The 23,838-nt window shown below is 38.9% G+C and overlaps 1 protein-coding gene across 1 annotated transcript in view; it reads right to left on the bottom strand.

The window, feature by feature from the left end:
* MSH4 (mutS homolog 4) overlaps positions 1-23,838 on the bottom strand; it is an 83,602-nt gene that overhangs the window by 37,663 nt on the left and 22,101 nt on the right. Inside the window, exons 8-11 of the mRNA XM_070403715.1 lie at positions 22,630-22,697; positions 18,063-18,137; positions 12,860-12,924; positions 11,631-11,800 (exon numbers count right to left, since the gene is read on the bottom strand). Of these exons, the coding sequence (XP_070259816.1) occupies positions 11,631-11,800; positions 12,860-12,924; positions 18,063-18,137; positions 22,630-22,697 (378 nt within the window). The remainder of the gene's footprint in view (positions 1-11,630; positions 11,801-12,859; positions 12,925-18,062; positions 18,138-22,629; positions 22,698-23,838) is intronic.

The raw sequence follows: 23,838 nt of genomic DNA, 5'->3' as shown, positions 1-23,838 counted from the left end.
CGAAAGTGACTCGGAGGCCGAGGAGGGCGGCCCAGGTCCTTCTGGGCGTCCGCGGGCCTGCGCCTATCTGGTCAGGCGCTGCCTTGGCCATGGCTGCCCGTGATCCTCCCTGCCGGATGCCTGCGGGGCCACGTGCCCCGCCAGCCCTTTCATTCCCCCCTTTGTCTTGGAACTTCCGGCTCAATCATGAGACGGCCTGCTTTTCCATTCCACCGTGGCTAGAGGTTTATCCTGGACATCTCTTAACAAATGGTCTGGTGGAAGGGAAAGAAACCATTTTAGCTTTAACAACTTCTATTGAAATAGGACTTTTCTTCTTAAAATTCCCCCATGGCTATCAAAAAGCCAAATCAAGATTAATTTATCTACTGTCCTGATGTTTGCATAGACACAACAAGAATGGTAATTGACTACCTTTGCTGGAATCTCATGGTTGAATCTTAATGTGCCCCGTAGGGCCAGGAAGCCACGCCACCCAGCTGCCATCAGGCCCGCCTGCAGTATCTGCTCCACCTGAGCCCACGCTTCAGGCTTTAAGGCCCATCTCAGTAGCCCTCCTACTTGTTGCGGCCCAGAGCGTGTGGGGGTCCCGCAGGAATGCAGAGGCATCCCTACTGCTCCCCTTTTACTCTTACCAACCGCCAGTGAGGGTAGGGCATCGGCCTGACACTCCAGCGCCAGCCATCTTCAGGGCTTCCAAGCAGGATACCAGGCTTTCTTCGTGGCATTCTTACTGGCTTCAAGTCTTTAGAGCTCAGACAGGGCTCTTTAAAACATGATACTCCAGTCAAAGTTTTCCGTTAATAAAACCACTATTAGGAACCGGTCTTATTGAATCTACGCAAAGAAATGTATTGCCATGTTAGCATTGCCAAATTTCGGAGGAATTACATAAGAAGAAAGACATACTGATCTACTCTAAGATTTTCTGACTTTCCTTGTCAATTCCTTTCAATTGTTGGCATTAAACTTTCTTTCTATGCATAATCATACCTTAGACCTTCTATTCTAGTCAGGACTTTTCCAGCTTACTACCCCTGACATGGGCATCGTCACAAAGGCCTGCAAGACAGTATTACAGGCTGCCAACTGTTAGCTGTCTCTCAACAGAGACCAAAACCTGATGGGCACTGTTCCTGCCCAGTTGGGCACCTGCCCTCTTGGCAGCCAGACACCCTCTACTCTTGGGGTTCATCCCACACAGTCCCCTTCCAGGACAGCCAACATAAATTCAAACCTGCAAGAGAATTAAAGGTCAATATAACACATCAATACAATGAAGCATATTAGCATCATGGCCGTTTTAGGCAGCCAAATTCTACTAAAGTCTATTCTTGGCCTTTCTATAAATTGTCCTTGTCTTTTGGAGCCATGTCCATGAAGATGCAGGTATTATCTAAGTCTATTCAATGTTACCAGCATCGGGCAGGTCGAGCACGCCATAGCAGGTTGCGTTGATCTCGATCGACGCTCCATTTGGTAATGAAGTCTTTCCGGATCATGGATGGGTCCGCTGACCGGACGTGGGTTTGATGGACCCAGGTCGCACGTGCAGGGCTGCCAGGGCCTCGTCTATGGCAGACAGTTAGTCAGGCAGCAGGTCCAGGAGACAGGTGGCCAGAAACATACCCCCGGCAAAGCAGCTTACCAGGCTCAGGACTTTCTGGCAGAAGGCTGAGGCTTCCAGGCTGGCTCCCGGTCGGCGTAGCACACAGATGGGCACCAGACTGCAGATGAGTGTGAGCACCAGCAGGAGCACCAGGGCCCCCAACTTCACCTCCAGGCCCACAGGCAGTGGGGGAGCCGAGGCTACTGCCTCTGGGCGACACACCAGGAGCTCTGGTTCTCCCCAGGGCCCCATGGTGGCCGGCTGCTCCAGTGACTCTCAGACCTCGCGAGGGTTCCACTTCATGGCCCTCACCAGGTTCAGCAACCAGGCCTCTTTCAAGGGAATGCGCTAGGACCAAACCCTTTCAGTACATTAGACCAGCTTCATTCCCGCTTATTTTTATAGATTTCAAGGCCCATTGTTTTCCTTTACAGGCAGGGGGAAAGGCTCATTAAGTCTTTGCCTTGGGGAACTGTGTTCTTCATTCTTAAATGTCCCAATCAGCCTAGAATTCGAAAATTTCAATCTAGCACTGAATATTACATAGTAAATCAAAGTTTCCAGCAGACAAACAGATAGAAATGTTTACTAGTTAGGCAGGTTGATTCCACCTCTGGCAGAGAGCAAGCGCCCTTGGGGAAAGATCCCAGCGGCCGCTCAGGGTGCTTTGCTATCCGTCAGAGCACTCAGCCTTAAGAAGTCAAGTGTGTGCCTTTCTGTTCTTTTTTTTTTAGATTTCTACATGCATATGAATAAACAACCATATTCAAGCAGATATACAAATATTAAATAAATATTTATACTTATACTCTTTTAGTGAACAAGTTCTTGATCTAAGTTTTATCCAGATAGAAATGGCATTTATTACAAATAAATAAATAAACAAATTTAAAACCAAAACCCGAGAAAACCAAGGCTAGAAGTACCCTCTGACGTTTCAGGGGTACCAAGGGAGAAGTTAGGCCATGTTTAGTTCTTTTCACAATCCACTAGTGACCAGTCCTAGCTTACTGGTCTATCATCTATTTAACATTTCTTTCCTCCCATTACACCAAAGCCATGCTTTCCAGTTAAAACTTTTAGCCTTAATTTTTAGGTGACATGTAAATAATTAACATTCCTCAGATTAATAATACATTCAAATTTAACAACAAGGATACATATTTACAGAAACCAGTTTCTACCTGAAATAATTGTACTTTTACTTTAGAAATTGGATTCAAGCACACTTCCTGAAGTTTCCAGCCAATAAGCCTGGTATAGCTGCTAAATTTTAAAATGGTCACAATTTTCCTGCTGGGGCAAACCCCATAGCTATCCACATGTAAATTTGACTATCAACTTCCTGGTGGTTTTAAAACTTTTACATTCCTAGCTGGGGCGATCTCCATGGGAAGAGGCCGGCTTGCATCCAGAGCCGCAGCCGCCCCCGGCCTCCTGGGTGTCCGGCTGCAGGCTCCGCGGGGGACCTTCCCCCGGACCCAACGCCGACGGGGGCCTTCGCTGCTCCCACCTTCCGTGAGCGACGCGCCGGCCCCGCCCCCCGAGTTCCACAAGCCCGGGGCCAACGCCGGCCAACGCCGCCGCCGCTGCCGCCGCCGCCGCCGCCGCCGCTGCCGCCGCCGCCGCCGCCGCCGCCGCCGCCGCCGCCGCCGCCGCTCATGGAGCCGAGCTGCGGGGCTCGGGCTGCCCGGGCTGCCGCCGCCTCTCCCGGCCTCCGGCCTCTTCCAGGCTGCGCCCCTCGGGCTCCGGCTCCGGCTCCGGCTCCGGCTCCGGCCCAGCGCCCGCCGCCGACCAGGCCGGAGGCCGAGCCCCCTATTGCAGAGCAAGCGGCTCCTGCGGCCCCAGGCAGTGATTTCCAGCTCACCCTCCCTGCCTGGGAGGCCCGCGGGCGGGGACTCCTCCCCTGCCTTTACACTCACATACTTTCATCAGACATTCATTCAGAGTTTAAACAATCCATTCAATTCCTAACAACTTCCCAATTCCCGAGGGAGCTCTGAAGCCTCCCCCAATCTCCTTGAACTGATAACATCCGTAAAACAAAAACACAGACAGACAAAGAGGGCCCGAAACAGCCTTCCAATTCCATGGAAGAAACAGACGGCGGCATTACGCTAAACCGTCTCAGATTGGGGTTTCTACAGACCTCCCGACTTCGGGAGCAAAGCTACAGATACAGATGGCGGAAGCTACCCGCCTACAGATCCCCCGACCTCGTCTCAAATCCGCGAGAGAAATACACATCTCTCATGAAAGGAATACACATCTCTCATGAAAGCAATACACATCTCTCATAACCGTGAGGAGAATACACATTCCTCGTGGGGAGCAGAACGTCTTCTAACTCTCCCCCGCCTGTGGTCGTTCACGGGCGCGTCCGCCCTAGACCCCTCAGGCAGATTCCAGAAGTGAGCTCATACAGGACAGAATACACAACATACAGACACTTACCGCGGCCAAGCAGACTCTACGGATTGAGGATCCCTGCATGGTCCTGGGAATCCCGGACGAGCCCCCAAATGTTATGCCCAGATTTCAAGATTCCCAAGAAGCCACCAGTGAGCCATCCAATCCGATGCAAAAGCAAAGAGTCTTTTATTTTAAGCCCGGGCTTAGCTCCTCTACCTTCCTTACTGACGCAGCAGCAGGTGGCAAAAAAAGAGCCGTCTGCTCGAACCAGGGGTTTCATAGAGGGTTGGAGTAGGGGCGGGAGAGGGGGCTGTGCCCCCCGCCGATTGGCCAGGTGCGAGCTGGTGACCCATTACACAGGATGTGGTCATATCGATGGCGTGCACTTCCCTTGATTACCATTGGTTAGTCCAGAGAAATGGTGGGTGTGGCTAGCAGAGGCTCCTTCCGAGGGGGAAGGAGCCTTCGCTGAGCACATGGTTCCATACAAAATGGAGGTCCCTTAATGGATGGGAAGCCGGCCACTCGGCTCCCATGCAAGGCCTGCCGCCATGGGCGTCACCAGGAGGCAGGCCGCCCACCACCCCGCCTGGCCCTTGGGTCGCCCGCTGCTCGGCCCGAAAGTGACTCGGAGGCCGAGGAGGGCGGCCCAGGTCCTTCTGGGCGTCCGCGGGCCTGCGCCTATCTGGTCAGGCGCTGCCTTGGCCATGGCTGCCCGTGATCCTCCCTGCCGGATGCCTGCGGGGCCACGTGCCCCGCCAGCCCTTTCAGTTTCTTTTGCTGTGCAGAAGCTTTTTATTTTGATGTGGTCCCATTTGTTTATTTTCTCCTTAGTCTCTCTTGCACTAGGATCTTTGTCTGTACAGATATTGCTACAACATATGTCTGCAATTTTGCTGCCTATGGAGTCCTGTAGGATTTTTATGGTTTCCCATCTTACATTCAAGTCCTTTAGCCATTTTGAGTTTGTTTTTGTGTATGGTGTAAGTTGGTGATCTAGTTTCATTTTTTTTGCATGTATCTGCCAAAATTTCCCAGCTCCATTTATTAAAGAGGCTGTTTTGACTCCATTGTATGCTCTTGCCTCCTTTGTTGAATATTAATTGAGTGTAATGGCTTGGGTCAATTTCTGGGTTCTCTATTCTGTTCCATTGGTCTATATGTCTGTTCTTGTGCAAGTACCGGGCAGTTTTGGCTTGGTAATATAGCTTGATTTGTGATATTATGATCCCTCCAACTTTGTTCTTCTTTCTCAGGATGGCTGTGGCTATTGAAGGTCTTTTTTATTCCAGATGAATTTTGGGAGAGTTTGTTCTAGATCTTTGAAAGATGCCATTGTTTTTTAATAGGTATTTCATTGAATCTATAGATTGCTTTAGGTAGTATGGACATTTTAATGATGTTGATTCTAACAATCATGAACATGGTACGTTCTTCCATTTGTTTATGTTTTCCTCTATCTCTTTTTTCAATGTCCTGTATTTTTCCAAGTACAGGTCTTTTACATCCTTAGTTAAATTTATTCCTAGGTATCTTAATTTTTTGGTGCAATGGTAAATGGGATTATTTTTTTCATTTCTCTTTTTGTGAGTTCATTATTGGCATATAAAAAGGCCATAGATGTTGGGTGTTATTTTATATCCTGCTACATTGCCAAATTCATTTATTAGGTCCAGTAGTTTTTCCATGGAGTCTTTGGGGTTTTCTATGTATAGGATAATGTCACCTGTGAATAAGGACAGTTTTACTTCTTTTCCAATTTGGATGCCTTTTAGTTCTTCTTCTTGTCTGATCGCTATGGCTAGCATTTCCAGAACAATGTCAAACAGGAATGGTGAGAGTGGGCATCCCTGTCTTATTCCTGTTCTTAGGGGAAATGGTTCTAGTTTTTGCCCATTGAGTATGATGTTGGCTGTAGGCTTGTCATATAAGGCTTTTATTATGTTGAGGTATGATCCCTCTATTCCCACTTTGCTGAGAGTTTTTATCAAGAAAGGGTGTTGGATTTTGTCAAATGTTTTTTCTGCATCCATTGATATGATTATGTGATTTTTGTATCTCTGTTTGTTTATGTGATGCATCACATTTATTGATTTGTGGATATTGTACCATCCTTTCATCCCTGGAATAAATCCCACTTGGTCATAGTGTATGATCTTTCTAATGTATTGCTGAATCTGATTTGCTAGAATTTTGTTGAGGATTTTAGCATCTATGTTCATCAAGGATATTGGCCTGTAGTTCTCTTTTTTTGTGGTGCCTTTATCTGGTTTTGGGATTAGGGTAATGCTGGCTACATATAAAAAGATTAGAAGTCTGCCTTCCTCTTGAATTTTTTGGAATAGTCTGAGGAGGACAGGTTTTAATTCTTCTTTGAATGCTTGGTAGAACTCCCCTGTAAAGCCGTCCAGTCCAGGGCTTTTGTTTGCTGGAAGGTTTTTGATCAATGTTTCCATTTTTCGGTAGTTATGGGCCTATTCAGGTTTTTTTATTCTTCTTGGTTGAGTTTTGGGAGCTTGTATTTTTCTAAGAATATGTCCACTTCATCTAGGTTGTCCATTTTGTTGGAATAGAGTTGTTCATAGTATTTTTTCATAATCATTTGAATTTCTATGGGATCAGTTGTTAGTTCACCTCTTTCATTTCTGATTTTGTTTATTTGGGTCCTCTCTCTTTGCTTCTTGGTGAGCCTGGCTAGAGGTTCATCAATCTTGTTTATCATTTCAAAGAACCAGCTCTCGGTTTTGTTGATCTGTTATATTGTTTTTTTTGGTCTCTATGTCGTTTATCTGATATTTATTATTTCCTTCTTTCTGCTTACGCTGGGCTTTTCTTGTTGCTCTCTTTCTAACTCTTTGAGTTATACGGTTAGATAATGTATTGCCATTGTTTCTTGTTTTTTGAGGTAGCCTGTACAGCTATGAACTTCCCTCTCAAGACTGCTTTCACTGTGTCCCATAGATTTTGGATTGTTTCATTTTCATTGTCATTTGTTGCCATGATGCTTTTTATTTCTTCTTTCATTTCTTTGGTAAACTAAACATTGTTTAATAGCATGCTATTTAACCTCCAGGTGTTTGATTTTTTATTGTTTTTATTATAGTTGATTTCTAGTTTTATGCCATTGTGATCTGGGAAGATGCTTGATATGATTTATATCTTCTTGAATTTGCCTGTGTCCCAATATATAGTCTATCTTTGAAAATGACCCATGTGCACTTGAGAAGAATGCATATTCTGTGGCTTTGGGGTGGAATGCTCTGAAGATGTCAATTAATTCCATCTGGTCTAGTGAGTCATTTAGAATTGATGTTTCTCTGCTGATTTTTTGTTTAGAGGATTTGTCCAGTGGTGTTAGTGGGGTATTAACTTCCCCTACTATGACTGTATTGCTGTCAATCTCTCCCTTTATATCCTCCAGAAGTTTATGTATTTGGGTGCTCCTATATTGGGTGCATATATGTTTACCAGAGTTATGTCTTCTTGTTGAATTGCTCCCTTTAGTATTATGAAGTGGCCTGCCTTATCTCTTGTTATGGTCTTCACTTTGAGGTCTAATTTGTCAGATATAAATATTGCTACCCCAGCTATTTTTTCATTTCCATTCACCTGAAAAACCTTTTCCATCCCTTCACTATCAGTCTGTGTAAGTCCTTTTTTCTGAGGTGGGTTTCCTGTAGACAGCAGATATATAAGACATGATTTCTTATCTACTCAGCTACCCTATGTCTTTTTTGGGGGGCATTTAATCCATTTACATTTAAAGTTATTATTGATAGGTACTTGTTTGTCGCCATTTTTATTCTTTATGCCTGTGTTCCTTCTTCCCTTCCTATTTGTTCTTTTTATAGCAGACCCTTTAGCATTTCTTGCATTGATGGTTTGGTGGTAATAAACTCCCTTAGTCCTTTTTAGTCTGTGAAGCTCCTGATTTCACCCTCAATTTTGATTGATAGCCTTGCTGGGTACAATATTCTTGAATTCAAACCATTCCTTTGCATGACTTTGTATATTTCATTCCATTGCCTTCTGGCTTGATGTGTTTCTGTTGAGAAATCAGTCACTAGTCTGATGGGGGATCCTTTGTAGGTAACTTTCTGTCTCTCTCTGGCCGCTTTTTAGATTCTTACTTTATCGTTGGTGTTTGCCAATTTAATTATAATGTGCCTTGGCATTGGTTTTTTTGGGTTCATTTTGTTTGGGACTCTGTGAGCTTCTTGGACTGGTGTCAGTTTTTTCTTCTCGATACCAGGGAAGTTTTCTGTCATTATTTCTTCAAACAGGTTTTCTATTCTTTGCTCAGTTTCCTCTCCTCCTGGCATCCCTATTATGCAAATGTTGTTTCATTTCATGTTGTCCCAAAGTTCCCTTAGGCTCTCCTCCTGCTTTTTAAGTTTTTTTTCTAGATGCTGCTCTGCTTGGGTATTTTTTCCTATCTTGCCTTCTAGCTCATTGATGTGGTCCTCTGCTTCTTCTAGTCTACTGCTGATGCTTTCTATTGAGTTCTTTATTGTAGCAATGTCATTTTTCATTTCTTCTTAGTTATTCTTCATTTCCTCTTGGTTCTTACATATATTGTTGAATTTGTCTTCCAACCTTTTCAGTGACCTTTTGACCATTTCTCTGAATTCTTTCTCTGACATATTGCTTGCCTCCATTTCCTTTACTTCCTTTTCTGGTGATGCCTCCTTTTCTTTCTTATGTGGAGTGTTTTTTTTTTTTGTCTCCCCATGATCTCTCCTCTCTGGGTGTCTGGTTATGTAGCTCTCTCTCTTCTGCATTGACTTAAAGGCACAAAATACAACACAGCCATGCACAACACACAAGGCACTGAAGACAAATGTATTCACGATACTAATAACCCCAAATAAAGGTGACCACCAGAGAAAAGAGAATTAGGGGATAAAAAAAGAGTGCAAAAATGATATTAAAAAATGGAAAAAAGCAAGAGAGAAAAGAAAGAGAATAAAAAAAGAAGGGGGAAAAATACTATATGGGGAGACAACTCCAATAAAACAACTAACAAAAATAATGCGAACAACAAATACCCAGAGATGAATGCATACTACAAACAATAACTAATAACAAGCGAGAAGAGGAAAACAGAAGCAAAAAAAAAGAGAAACAATCACACAAACAAACAAAAAAAGTAAACTAATCAACTATCAATACAAACAACAACAATAGGACAGAGAGAAAGAAGGGCAAAACAGCAAAATAAAACAAAAAAAAAACAGAAAACAAGAAAAAATAAGGGAAGAGAGAAAATGAATTGGATAGTGAAGAAAGAGAAGAGAGAAGTGTATATGAACTTGGAGCAGGGGAGTGGAAATTAGATATATAATTAGAATGAATTTTTGACAGGGGGTAAAAAGAAAGAATAGGGAAAATCTAAAGCAGGAATAAGGTAAGAGAAACAGACAACAACAGGAGAAAAGTGAGTAAGAGTGTTGGCATAAAGGTAAAGTTGAGATAGAGTAAAATGATGCTAAATGAAAATAGAATGTAGGACACTAATCCCAAAATAAAGTAAAGAAAATGAAGAAAAAATAAAATGAAACTTAATAAAAGGTAAGATAATAGTAGTAATAATACTATTTAAAAATAAAAATATAATCATTAAAAAGGTAAAATCAAGTGAGAAAAAAAGAAAAAATTAATTTAAGTAAAATATAAAAAATAAAAATGTGTAGTAAGGTCATTCACTTCCTCTACTGTTCTGTTTGGCATGCATGTTTCCTGTAAGGTAGTCAGGACATTATTGAGTTCCCTGCATTCCACTGCTCATCTGTGTCGTAAGCCACAATCCTGTTTTCAAGCAGGCGGTATTTCTTTGTTTCTCAGCCTGCCTTTAGTTGTATTTACACAAGAGTCAATCTGAGATTCAACCCCTGGGTGGCAGTGTTTCTGTATTGACATCCAGGGCCAGAAGTCCTCTCTATCCAGTATTTAGTTTTTGTTTTCCCTGCTGCACTTAATACTGGGTTGGGGGAATGGACTGCCCCAGAACTGGTTTTCTGATCATTTCTCCCCTCTCTGATCCCCAGGTTCCACAAAAACAACTTTCCCCTGCAGTCTCTGAGAGTGTTTTTAATTGGGAGATCCTCTGTACTGGGCTTAGGAATCAAAAGCAAGGATTTAAAGAGGAAAAAAAAGCCAGAGACAGTGGACTCGGGACGGTTTCCCCCAGCATTACGCTTGTCTCTGAGCACATCCTTTTTCCTTGGTACTGCACAGCCAGTAAGTATACTGGTAGAATTACAGGCTGTCTTTCTGTGCCCAGCCCAGTTATGGGTTGATTTCTAGAGTTCCCTTCTGCCAGGAGTCCTGTGGACCCCCTTCCACATTCATGGGCTATGCTGACCCCAACGGCCGCAGATTTTGTGGGGCGCAGACTTCCTTTTAACCCTAGATACCGCTTCGTGCTTTTCTCCCTCCAGCCTGGATTGCAGACCTCACCTTTCTCTAGGTGATATTTGACCTTTCAGTGAGAAGGTGCAGGGCTCGTCTGCATCCTCGTATTCACGCTGCTTGAGACCTGGTGTTCGTGGGTTCGTAGCTGGTCCCTGGGTATCGTGGTTGTAGGGTCTTGGGAGGTATCCGAGTTCTTCCCGGTTGAAGATAAGGCTAGGCTTCCGATCACAGCCACTCTCGCCTTCAAGATGGTGCAGTCTCTGCGGCAGAGGCGGCTGCTCCGGGAGAGATTTCAGCAGCAGTAGGGGCTGCCCGGTCAGGGGAGCCCCATCAGGCAGTCCCCAACAGTCCCTTGGAATATAGCTGTCCCTAATAGACACTCCCGACACGTCCACACTCTCTCTTTCCATTCTTTCACTCACACACTTTCTTGCAGCCTGCCTTCCCATCAGCAGCCACCTTCCAAGCTCTTTTTTATTGATTAAGCTATTATATATGTTCTTATCCCCCCATTGTCCCCCCACCCTACTCCCGTTCATGCCCTCACACCCTTGGTGTCTGTGTCCATTGATTATGCTTATATGCATGCATACAAGTCCTTTAGGAATATTAGTTTTTGATTCATTCTATTTTTAGAATGAACACATAAAAGAGAACACATAAATTATTGCAATAATTACTTCACAATAAGAAATACCCTCTGTAAAACGTATTTTACAAAACAAAATATTCCAGCCCTGGCCAGTGTTAGACAATTGATGTGCCCCTCTCATGCACATGTTTCTGTACAAGAATGTTTCTGTTTTATGTATTCACAACTGTAAATCGACTTTTGCTCACCCCTGTATTTGTTAAATTACTATACTGGCTCAAATGCATTCTCTTCTAGATAAAAATGATATCTCTTCCTCCACTGAAACCCTTTAATACCGATAGCCTGCATTTTTTATGCAGTTTCTATGTTCTATAAAGGTACTTCTATATTTAACATTGGAGAAAAAAAGACATATTATAACACTTTGTAATCTTTATTTTTTTTAATATTCCTTAAGTGGTAATATGTGTTAATCTTACCTGTTTGATAACAAAAAAATAAATTAAAAGTATTCATAGCAGGTTATCACCAACAAAAAAGCACAGCATGTCTAAAAGTTTGTTTTCTAAAAAACAAAAGAAATATGCTCAATTAAATTACCTGCTATGTCATCTACAATCTCTGTATATGTTCTTCTAGCTATGTCCAGAAATTCATTTATATTAGACCTCACTGCATAGCACTTTTGAGTCCTCATGTTCAGGCATCCTTTCATATACCTTGCATCATCATTAATTACTGTTTTAATCTTTTCAAGTATGATTCCAAACCTAAGAAAAGAATATTATAGGCAATAAGTAAAATAGTTATAATTCATAATTTGAGTCATAGTTAATGATAACAAATATCGTATTATTTTAAATCACTGTTGAAAATAATGACTAAGCAATATATATTTAAATTTACATAAGTTAGAACTTTGACTATGTCAATTTTAAACTACTTTGTTGGACTAGATTCTGAAAATAATATGAGGCCACCAAGAGCGATTCTACAACTGCTAGTAAACAGATCTCCCAAATTATACATACTGACTGTGCCCATGAATATAAAATGTACCCTGGAACAATTGTTAAAAAATTTCTGGTTTCATGTTCATTGATTCAATAAACATTTATTTATACCATGTATTAAGCACTCTGTTAGATGCAGAGATTCAAAGAAGGATTAACATATGGTCCTCACACTTAATAGGGGAAAGGGAGACTGAACATATATTGTGAGACAGTATACAAGTGATTAAATACAGTGATTATGCAAACCAGAAGTCTAACATTTTGTTTACTCTGTTCTGTATTTTATTTGTAATTCAGTTTCATTATGAACCCCAATTTGTAGGTTTACATAAGATCTGAATCTTAAATCAATGAAATAACAGTTCTTAAGTATCAAGTCTTTTTGGTCAGGAGCCAAGGTGCTACTGCTATAAACAATATTAAAATTAAATTGTATTTAGATCTTATTCAGTATTCATGTCTATTATTTTTGGTTATATTAGGCCCTTCACAATTTAATAAAAGAGAAAATATATGTTTATATTTGTAAGACTTTCCATAAGAGAATGGCTAAAAAGATATATTAAAATTATGTATGATTTTTAATGCTATTCTAATTGTCCATTAACACAAATACTCAATATGATGTTGCCCTACTTATTGGTATTTATAAGATAAAATGTATAGTTACAATTTTGAAGAATAGTTTAAAGGATCTATTAACTAAAGCTCAAGTAATTATTCTACAAAATATAATTAGAGTTCTTAAAAATCAGTGATGGTCAGGAAGAAAGGAATAATCTGATATTTGATTAACAGTTGAGTGACAAAGACCTCTTATCTTCCAAGGAACCATAGTAAGCTCTTAATAAAGGTGTATTACAGTTCTTCAGAGCAATCTATTAAAGAATAAAATAAAGATAGTTAAGGATAATGAAGTATGACATTATTCACACATAGCATTTTACAGTTGTTCAATACTTTACAGCTTACCAAGTGCTTTCTTGCTTCATCTTCTCACTTACATACTCATAAAACATATTTTAGATATGTAGGTGAGGATGAATAGTATCTTTTCCATTTTCCATATTAAGAGCACAGGGCCAATAAGTGGCCTCCATTGCTTCATTATTATGACTTATTTTTCTTGTCTCCCAACTAATTGGGATAATTCAGAGATAAGTACTTCAGCAGCTATCATTATACATTTGGAGTACTCTACATAAAATTCCAAAATTTGCATTATATTTACATTAAACTAAAAAAGTGCTCTGAATATTAAAAAATAGAGCAATTTCTCCATTCTTATATGGTAAAAGTATGGATTTTATTTTGCTCAATGTTTACTATAAGTTTCATTACTTGAATAAACAAAACAGTTAAAGTGCTATGAGGCAATGGCAATATTTTTTGTTTATGAATAAAATATAATACTTATACACTGATAAAACTAAAAAACTCAGAAAAACATAAAGAAATACATTTAAATCACTCATAATTCTACCACCCTTCCAAAGATAAATAATCTAAATATTATGGTACATTTCCTATCACTTCTTTTAAAAAAATTCATTGCATGTTCCTTTTCTCCTCCACTTAATACTATAGCATAAGCATTAAAAAACTTTTATAGCAACAATTTTAAATAATTCCTAATATGTATTCCATCCTGAAGGAAGCAAGTTGTCTCTTCCCCTAATTATTGGAGTTCTAGGCTACTTATAATTTCTAGTATAAATAATGCTGTAATTACCATCACTAGGCATAAATCTTGGTCAACATTTTTTAAGTTATTTCAGACAGATTTCTAGATGTGGTATTACAGGATCAAAAAACATACGTTTCAAAAATTTCCTGTAAAATATGTTCAATTTTTATTCCTGCCAGCTATGGAGTTGCCTGTCTCACTGTTCTCTCAGGAGCAGTAAGTTGCACTTTGATTTCCATTTTGGAGTCATTTTCCTTATTTCTACTGTCATTCCAGTATTTTCTTTAAAAATTACATAACGTGAGACCACCAAGATGGCGGCATAGGTAAACACCGGAGACTGCTGCCGCAAACAACCACTTCAAAAATACAACTAAAAGACGGAACGGACATCACCCAGAACCACAGGAAGGCTGGCTGAGGAGAGACTCTTCAACTAGAAGGAAAGACAACAGCATACCGAGGCTCAGGGGAGGCGCAGTGTGGAAAATTTAAAGGTGCGGAGGTGCGCGCGAAAAGCGGGCTGGTGGCTGAGGGCGCGGTTGTCGTTTTCAATCAGGAGGGAGTCTCAGACTCTGAGCTCCAGATCCGGGCGAGTCTCTAGGGACTCAGACTCAAATGGGAGAAGCGGGATTGTCTAGCATCAGTTGGAATGTGAGGGCAGCTTTCTCTCCGAGGTTTGCAGCCCTTGCTGGAGTTCTGAGAAGCAGAGCCTCTGGGAACAGGACTGAGAGCAGCCATAACTGCTCCCTCTGCCCGCCCTGTTGATCCCGCCCCGCCCAAGCCCTGCACAGAGCCATTTGCCAGATAGCCTCAGGCAAAGGCTAGATTAGCACCTCCCCAGAGGACAGAAGTTTTCCCACAGCTGATTCTCACAGCCAGTCGGCCTGGTGGTCAAATCCCTCTAGTATTAACTACAACAATTAAGGCTTAACTAGAACAAGACTGTGCACAAAGACCACAAGGGGGTGCACCAAGAAAGCATAAAAGATGCGGAGACAAAAAAACATGACAGAAATGGAGGATATGGAGCTAAAAATCGCAATTTTGAGGGCTTGCAATAAACTTGATGAGAGCCTCACGAAAACTAATGAGACCCTCGATGCTACGATAAAGAAATTAGAAAGTAAGCATACACGGACTGAAATAAAGAATACTATACCCAATAGCAGACCAGAGGAGCACAAGAATCAAACCAAAGATTTGGAATGCGAAGAAGCAAAAAACACCCAACCAGAAAAGCAAAATGAAAAAAGAATCCGAAAGTGTGAAGATAGTGTAAGGAGCCTCTGGGACAGCTTCAAGCGGACTAATATCAGAATTATAGGAGTGCCAGAAGATGAGAGACAGCAAGATATTGAAAACCTATTTGAAGAAATAATGGCAGAGAACTTCCCCCACCTGGTGAAAGAAATGGACTTACAGGTCCAAGAAGCGCAGAGAACCCCAAACTAAAGGAATCCAAAGAGCACCACACCAAGACACATCATAATTAAAATGCCAAGAGCAAAAGACAAAGAGAGAATCTTAAAAGCAGCAAGAGAAAGAGACTCAATTACCTACAAGGGAATACCCATACGACTGTCAGCTGATTTCTCAACAGAAACTTTGCAGGCCAGAAGGGAATGGCAAGAAATATTCAAAGTGATGAATACCAAGAACCTACAACCAAGATTACTTTATCCAGCAAAGCTATCATTCAGAATTGAAGGTCAGATAAAGAGCTTCACAGATAAGGAAAAGCTAAAGGAGTTCATCACCACTAAACCAGTATCATACGAAATACTGAAAGGTATCCTTTAAGAAGAGGAAGAAGAAAAAGGTAAAGATACAAATTGTGAACAACAAACATGCATCTATCAACAACTGAATCTAAGAATCAAGTGAATAAATAATCTGATGTACAGAATGAACTGGTGATTACAATGAATCAGGGACATAGAAAGGGAATGGACTGACTATTCTTGGTGGGGGAAGGGGAATGGGAGATTCGGGAAGAGACTGGACAAAAATCGTGCACCTATGGATGAGGACAGTGGGTGGGGAGTGAGGGCAGAGGGTGGGGCGGGAACTGGGAGGAAGGGAGTTATGGGGGGGAAAAAAAGAGGAACAAATGTAATCTGAACAATAAAGATTTAATTAATAAAAAAAAGAAACATTAAAAAAAAAGAAAGTAGCAGAATGTCAAAAAAAATTACATAACTTTTATGATGACAGAAATTAGTATTTTGTCTTTCCTTTGCTATAAATTTTTCCTGAGGTTCTTTGGCTTTTACTTTGCCTTTGAAATATCAAAATTTGAAATTTGTTGAATCAAATCTATCAATTTGGGGAGAAGATTTATTACTATACCACTTTTATCCTAAGAAAGATGACAATGATTTTGAAATCTTTTGCCAAATTGCTTTTATTACATTTTACCAGAATAAACTCTATAAAAATTGTTCCATATTTTTCATTATTTTTTCTTTTAAAAAAGCTCTTTTTGCCACTTTCATTTTAAAAATATTTTGTACAGGATAGTATTTAAAAATTGATAAGAAAATCACCATTGCCGAAACCGGTTTGGCTCAGTGGATAGAGCGTCAGCCTGCGGACTGAAGGGTCCCAGGTTCGATTCCGGTCAGGGGCGTGTACCTGGGTTGCGGGCACATCCCCAGTAGATGTGCAGGAGGCAGCTGATCGATGTTTCTCTCTTATCGATGTTTCTAGCTCTCTATCTCTCTCCCTTCCTCTCTGTAAAATATCAATAAAATATATTTAAAAAAAAAAAAAAAAAGAAAATCACCATTTTGTGACCAACAGAGTAGCAATTACTTCAGGTAAGAGTTGCATCCTAGCCGGTTTGGCTCAGTGGATAGAGCACCGGCCTGCAGACTAAAGGGTCCCCAGTTTGATTCCAGTCAAGGGTATGTACCTCCTTTGCAGGCTGGATCCCTGGGTGAGGCGCATGCAGGAGGCAACCAATTGATGTATCTCTCTCACATTGTTGTTTCTCTCTCTGTCTCTCTCCCTCCCTTCCACTCTTTCTAAAAATCAACAGAAAAATTACCTCAGGTGAGGATTCAAAAAAAGAAGAGTTGCAATAAATACTAAAATCAATGAGTGAAAGTCTGATGAGAAAAAGGATATTTACACAGTGTCAAAGTATTTCTTCATACATTACTTATAACTTTAAAAAGAAAAATAGGGAAATGACATCAACATGAGAAATATACACTTTTACAGAATATTACTGCCAAATATGCATAAGCTGAATTTAACCATGAATAAATAATCAGACAAATTGAAGAATATCCTATAAAACAACTGACCCTTACACTTCAAAATGTCAATATCATAACAAAGAAATGTTGAGAAACTTTTCAATTTAAAGGAGTATATAAAATCCTGACATCAAATATAATGCATGGTCCTGAACTAGACCCTGTAACTGGAGGGGGCGGGGGGATGGAATCCATAAAGAACATTATTAGGACAACTGGAAAATTTTGAATATGGGCTATAGATTATATAACAGTAGTCTATTAATGCTACATATCCTGAATTTTATAATCATATGTGTTTGGGTAAAGGAACATATTTGCCCTTAGGAGATATACACTTTAGTATTTAGGTACTATAACTTATTCTCAAATAGTTCAGTAAAAATAATAATAGTAAGGCCCTAGCCCAGTGGTTCTCAACCTTCCTAATGCCACGACCCTTTAATACAGTTTCTCATGTTGTGGTGACCCCCAATTTCATTGTTACAAATTGAACATAATTAAAGCATAGTGATTAATCACAAAAACAATATGTAATTATATGTGTTTTTTGATGGTCTTAGGTGACCCCTGTGAAAGGGTCGTTCAACCCCCAAAGGGGTCGCGACCCACAGGTTGAAAACCGCTGCCCTAGCTGTTTTGGCTCAGTGGATAGAGCGTCAGCCTGCGGACTGAAGGGTCCCAGGTTCAATTCCAATCAAGGGCACATGCCCGGGTTAAAGGCTCCATTCCAAGTAGGGGGCATGCAAGAAGCAGCCGATTAATGATTCTCTCTTATCATTGTTGTTTCTATCTCCCTCTCCCTCTCCCTTCCTCTCTGAAATCAATAAAAATAAAAAAATAAAAATAAAAATATAAAAAGAAACATCTGAAATTTAAAAAAAAATAATAATAATAATAATAGTAATAATATGCATATGCATTGTGCATGTAGAGATAGAGAATATGGGAATTAGTTATACTATTTTATGATTTTCTCTGAGTTTGAATTTCTACAAAACAAAAAATTTAAAAATATGGATTACTAGACATGTTTTGTACAATACACACACACATAAATTACCTTTAAAGGATCCACAAGTTCCAAGGTATGTTTTAGGTATATTAAATTTGTTATCTTTGATTCAGCTGCATTAACCTATTAAAATAAAAATCCAAATGTGGATATCATAAACATTTAATACAAAATGTGCTTTTCAAAAAAATGTGTTTTCCTCTAAACATTCTATGCTTATGTTATTTCATATACTTTTTATATATCAATCAAGCCAAGATACCTGCCAGCCTAAATACTGTTTAGAAATCACTGATCCATTATAGTAAGACTAGCACAGTAGTCTCCTGAAAGTCTGAAAATGAAAAAGAGTTCACATCATTGTACCCAATTTTCATTTCTATTAAAGCTCCGTGATCCACCTTAACTCATAGTAGTGATAGGAAATACAGTTCAATTCTGAGCAAAAGGATTAATTGAAAAAGGCAAAAAGAGTATTTCTGAATAGAAGATATTTGAAAAACTGAATCCAAACAACCCAGATAATTAAAAAACAACACAAATTTCCCTTATTGGTTCCTGTTTGTTCAAATAAAATAATTTTCATAATTCCAGTGGCCCAAAGGACTTACAGTTTTTCAAAATAAAACAACACCAGCATCCTAAATTTTATAAATAAACATTTTATAAGTTAAATAATAGTACAATCTCTAAAGTGGTACTATACCTGGGGAAATATAAAAGTTCTCATGGATGGAATACTATACCAATTCTGACAAGAACTTTAGGGATATTACTATTGAGATATAGTAGTAATTAATATGACAGTTTCTTTTTGAAACCTTCTGACTTTTATCCCCATTGTACACGCAATACCTGAACTGTTCTGTCATCAGATGGGTCAATTTAAAAGAAATACCAAAATGTAGGTTTGTAACCCTAAAACAAGTTATCACATGCTCTCTTATAATGGATCTCTGAAACTAACTGGAAGATTAAAATTCATCAAACAGAAGACAACTATTATTACTATTACCAAAGGAAAACATCTTCCAAAAATAGCCAAAACACCCTTGTATAAGAACAAGGTAAAAGAATTAAATCTAAAAAAAATCAATTTCTAATAGTTAGAGTAACTAAGAAACTGTGGTATTGGCCTAAGGACAGACAGAGGAGGATGAATATACAAATAGAGACTAGAAATAGACCCAATAAATTTTGAGTACTTGATTTATGACAAAGGTGGGAGAAAGGACAGTCTTTTCCATAAATGATGTCAATATAATTATGAATTTATAGGAGGAAAAATGAAATGTGGTCCCTTCCTCATACCACATACAAAAATCAATTCCAGGCAGATTGTAAATCTAAATATTAAAAAAGCAATAAACATCAGGAATATAACAAAGAAGAATATCTTCATTACCTCTTTGTTTGAATCAGTTTTTATAAATTTCATAATTAATGACGTGGCATCCATTCATCACAAGGCCTAACAATGGCCAAAGTTGTTCACATCTCCCCTATGGTCTTGGCTCTTAGGGATGCACAAAAATCATATTACAAGCCCTCCAACCACAAACTCCAACATCTGTGTTTTGCATCCTACCCAGTAGGGAATGTTTCCACCTAACAACTTCCCATTATAATAAAGATTTTTGCAATGTTTTCCCCTCACTCCTTTTGACTCCTGACCAACCCTAATACTTTCCCATATGATCTTGTGTGGTATGCTCCCTCTTCTCAGGAATACCAGGTAATAAAAATCTTCTTTTAATGACAGCCTCACCATTTCATCACTCAGTCACCTCCATAAATTAAAATCCAATGGGTGCAATCAAAACAGTGGGTTAGATAAAAACTTCTTAAGCAGGATACAATAAACACTAACTACAAAGGAAAAAACACAAACTAGACTACATTTAAATTAAGAACTTCTATTCATCAAAAGATACTACTGACACAGGACCGGTTCTCCAAAGCCAAGTTTGAGAAACTAGAATTTGAGGGCAAATAATGTATTTGAAAAGTAACTTCAGTAAGCAGAAGAAAGAAGGGAAGGGAAGGACAGCACAAGAGGATGCCTTGATGATCCGGTTACTGCTGCAAGGTACTATGGCTCAGACCTGTCGGAGATGGTATAAGGTAAGCTTCGGAAGCTATCTCCACAGGTAAGAAAAATGGAATATTTATTCATCTACTCCTGTTCAGTATTGGTTATGACCTATTGCCAGAGCAACAACTCTATTCTCTCCTGCAGTCAGAGAAAGTCCTCAGGCAGTAAGTTTCAGCTACTTGCAATAAGAAGCCTTCCTTGTACAAAAGTGAATGCCAAGGGGATGTGGGTAGTACACCAACAGCATCTATACCACAATATTGAGTGGGAAAAGCAAACTAAAAAGTGGGAAAAGATATCTGCAACAAAGAACCAATAAAGGGCTCGTATCTAAAATATAAAAAGAAATTCTACAAGTCACAAAAGAAGATAATGAAGAAGAAGAAAATGAGCAAGAGACTTGAACAAGACTTTCACAAAAGTAAGTATTCAAGTGGTCTATATACATATGAAAGGGTGTTCATCTTCAGTAATAGGAAAATGTAAATTAAAACCACAATAAAGTACCATTATTTACCAATCACAATGCCTAAGATTTTTAAACTGACAATATCACATTTTGATAAAGAACAATGAGAATTCTCATACACTGCTGAGAATATAAATTGTGCAATGATTGTGAAAAACATTTTGGCAAATATTTTGTCATTATTTCCTGAAGTTGAAGATATACATCCTCCATGACCCCAAAATTCCACTCCTAACTATGAACCCAGTAAAAGTGTGTAAACAACTGTATTAAGAAACAGGTACATATTTTTTACCAGCATTATTTCTAATTGCCAAAAACTGTCAACAAGTCGAACAACAGTGAAAGGAGTAATGGCATATTCATACAATGAAATATTATTTCACAATAGAAATAAATGAGCTATATCTACATGCAACATGATTAAATCTCACAAACATAGTATTGACTAAAAGAATCCAGATATAAAAAATAAAAATTGGGTGACTATACTAGTATATAAAGATTCAAAATAGGCAAAATTAAATTATAAAGAAAATTTGGGGGATTTTTGAAAGAGGTAGAAAATAAGATGGGAAGGAGCAAGAAGGGGCGTTTTTGAAGTAATGGCAGCATCTATCTCTTTACCTGAGTAGTCATTACATGGATATTCACTTTGTGATAAATCAGTAAGCATTCAATTTTGTTTTTATGCAGTTTTCTATGTATACAGTGCAAGAAAATGCTGATACTCTAGCTACTGCTATAGTCGTAAGTACTCAAGCAAGTCCTTTCTTCCTGATCCAGGACTCTCATATCTTCTGTCAGCATCTATGAAATTGTGTTAGGCTAACTTGTTAGTTTGCAAGTAGGGTAAAATATCAGATGTCTAATAGTTCTTTATATACTATGCTGTAATTGCCTTTTTTTTAACTTAAATCTCACACTGGATCATTAATTCCTTTGGTGTAGAAACTTACTTCTTATAGTATCCCTAGCACTTATCACAATGTTTGGTAAAATAAAATCACTTGTTGAATTAATGTAAAAAGGAACCATACACTACAAATATTCATATATGGCAGTCTGAAATCAATTGAGAAAAATTAATTATTCAAAATGAAGCAAAGAAACTTAGATAAAACTTGAAATTTGTGGTTTAATATTGACATTTTCAAATATTAAAGAAAGAATTTTAGATGTGTGTAATGAAAAACACAAAACTTCCTAATACATTAAATAGTATGGTCAGCCCTAGCTGGTTCAGCTCAGTGGATAGAGCGCCAGCCTGTAGATTGAAGGGTCCCAGGTACGATTCCGGCCAAGGACACATGCCCGGGTTGTGGGCTCGATCCCCAGTAGGGGGCGTGCAGGAGGCAGCCGATCAATGATTCTCTCTCATCATTGATGTTTCTATCTCACTCTCCCTCTCCCTTTCTCTCTAAAATCAATAAAGAAATATATATATTATTTTAAAATAGTATGGTCAGAAACATTTTATAGAAAGAAAAGACATTTGGACCCTAGCCGGTTTGGCTCAGTAGAGTGTCAGCCTGCAGACTGAAGGATCCCAGGTTCTATTCCAGTCAAGGGCACATGCCGGGAGTTGTGGGCTCAATCCCCAGTGCGGGGCGTGCAGGAGGCAGCCAATCAATGATTCTTTCTCATCTTTGATGCTTTTTCTCTCTCCCTCTCCCTCTCTGAAATCAATAAAAATATATTTAAAAAAAGAAAGAAAGAAAGGACATTTGGGTTAATTCAAATAAAAAAATTTAAGCATTATTCTTCTCACTAAATACTTATGATCAAAAACACGGCATTTTCTGAAATCAATATCCTTAAGGGGAAATACAATAACTCATCTTAGGCAAGCAATTCCACACTGGAGATTTTCAGAGGACATTTAGTTTAGTCAGAAGTTTTTGCTTTTAAAGGCCTTAAAAAACTTTGATGTTAATAATGAAGCACTTTTCCAAAATATTTTAATAATGTCCAATTGTTACATTACATTAAGACAAGTTTTATCACAATGTATAATAATAATATAACCTATAATGTATATATAAACGTACCGTGTCTTGCTTTGGAATTTGGACTAAAACAGAAAGAAGCTGCTCCGTATCAAGAAATCTTGCTATAACTAAAACAAACAAAAACAAAAAAATAATGAGCATAGTCTATATTTTTAAAATATAGACTATGTATCCTCAAATAATAAACTAGAACCATTCTACCTACAAATATTACTTGTTTTAGTTGTCTTTATCTATCTTACATGTGCCAGGAGTAAAATAATAGTCAATTCTTAATTTTGATTACTCACAATCTGTCTTCCAAATTTGACACTGTTGATCACCCCTTCATTCTTGAAACTCTACTTCTCTAACTTTTAGATGTTGCTTCTCATAATTTTCTTCCCACCTTTCTGATCTCTAACTTTTCTTTCTGATACTTAAAAAGATTAGTTTAAAAGCATAGTTAGACCACTAATCATGTAATCTTCCAGAAGTTACCTAACTTCCATCTTTTATTTTTATTTTTTTAAATATATTTTATTGATTTTTTTACAGAGAGGAAGGGAGAGGGATAGAGAGTTAGAAACATCTATCAGCTGCCTCCTGCACACGCCCTACTGGGGATGTGCCCACAAACAAGGTACATGCCCTTGACTGGAATCGAACCTGGGACCCTTGAGTCCGCAGGCTGACGCTCTATCCACTGGGCCAAACCAATTAGGGCCTAACTTCCATCTTTTAAATGTGGATAATGACATCTACCTCCTTAGGGGTGCTGTGAGGATTAAGTGAGATAATGTGTATAAAGTATCCTGAACATATCAGAGCTCAAAACTGTTATTTTATTCTTCTCAACTCATTTTCCAGTTTAAAGTATTCTATAAAAATAAATGTATAGATAATTATAATCTATCTCTTTTTAATATCCCCAGGTTGTTGTTTCTATGTCTCTCTCACTCTCCCTTCCTCTTTCTCTAAAAAAAATCAATAAAAACATATCTTTAAAAAAACCTTTTTATGTCACTCGCTTCCTGTTCAAATCACTAAGTCTTCTGATAATTTTCAGTGTGCCTATTTCTAGCACTGTGCCCTTTTCTAATTTACCACTTCTACTGTAAATTAATTATGTTTGAACTGTTTTTAAAAATTAGAGTAAATAGGCTCAGTATACTACTTATACTACTCTTATACTGTTCAATTATGACATTTTACATGTGATTCCACTAGACTCTTAAAGTCCTTAGATTGGTGTTTCTCTTTTTCAGT

Source organism: Myotis yumanensis, unplaced genomic scaffold (genome assembly GCF_028538775.1).
Source record: "Myotis yumanensis isolate MYYU_CA2020_CCGP unplaced genomic scaffold, mMyoYum1.0.hap1 SCAF_2, whole genome shotgun sequence".
Taxonomy (NCBI): Eukaryota; Metazoa; Chordata; class Mammalia; order Chiroptera; family Vespertilionidae; genus Myotis; species Myotis yumanensis.
Note: the sequence above shows the minus strand (reverse complement) of the source record. Positions and strands in the feature narration are given on the sequence as shown.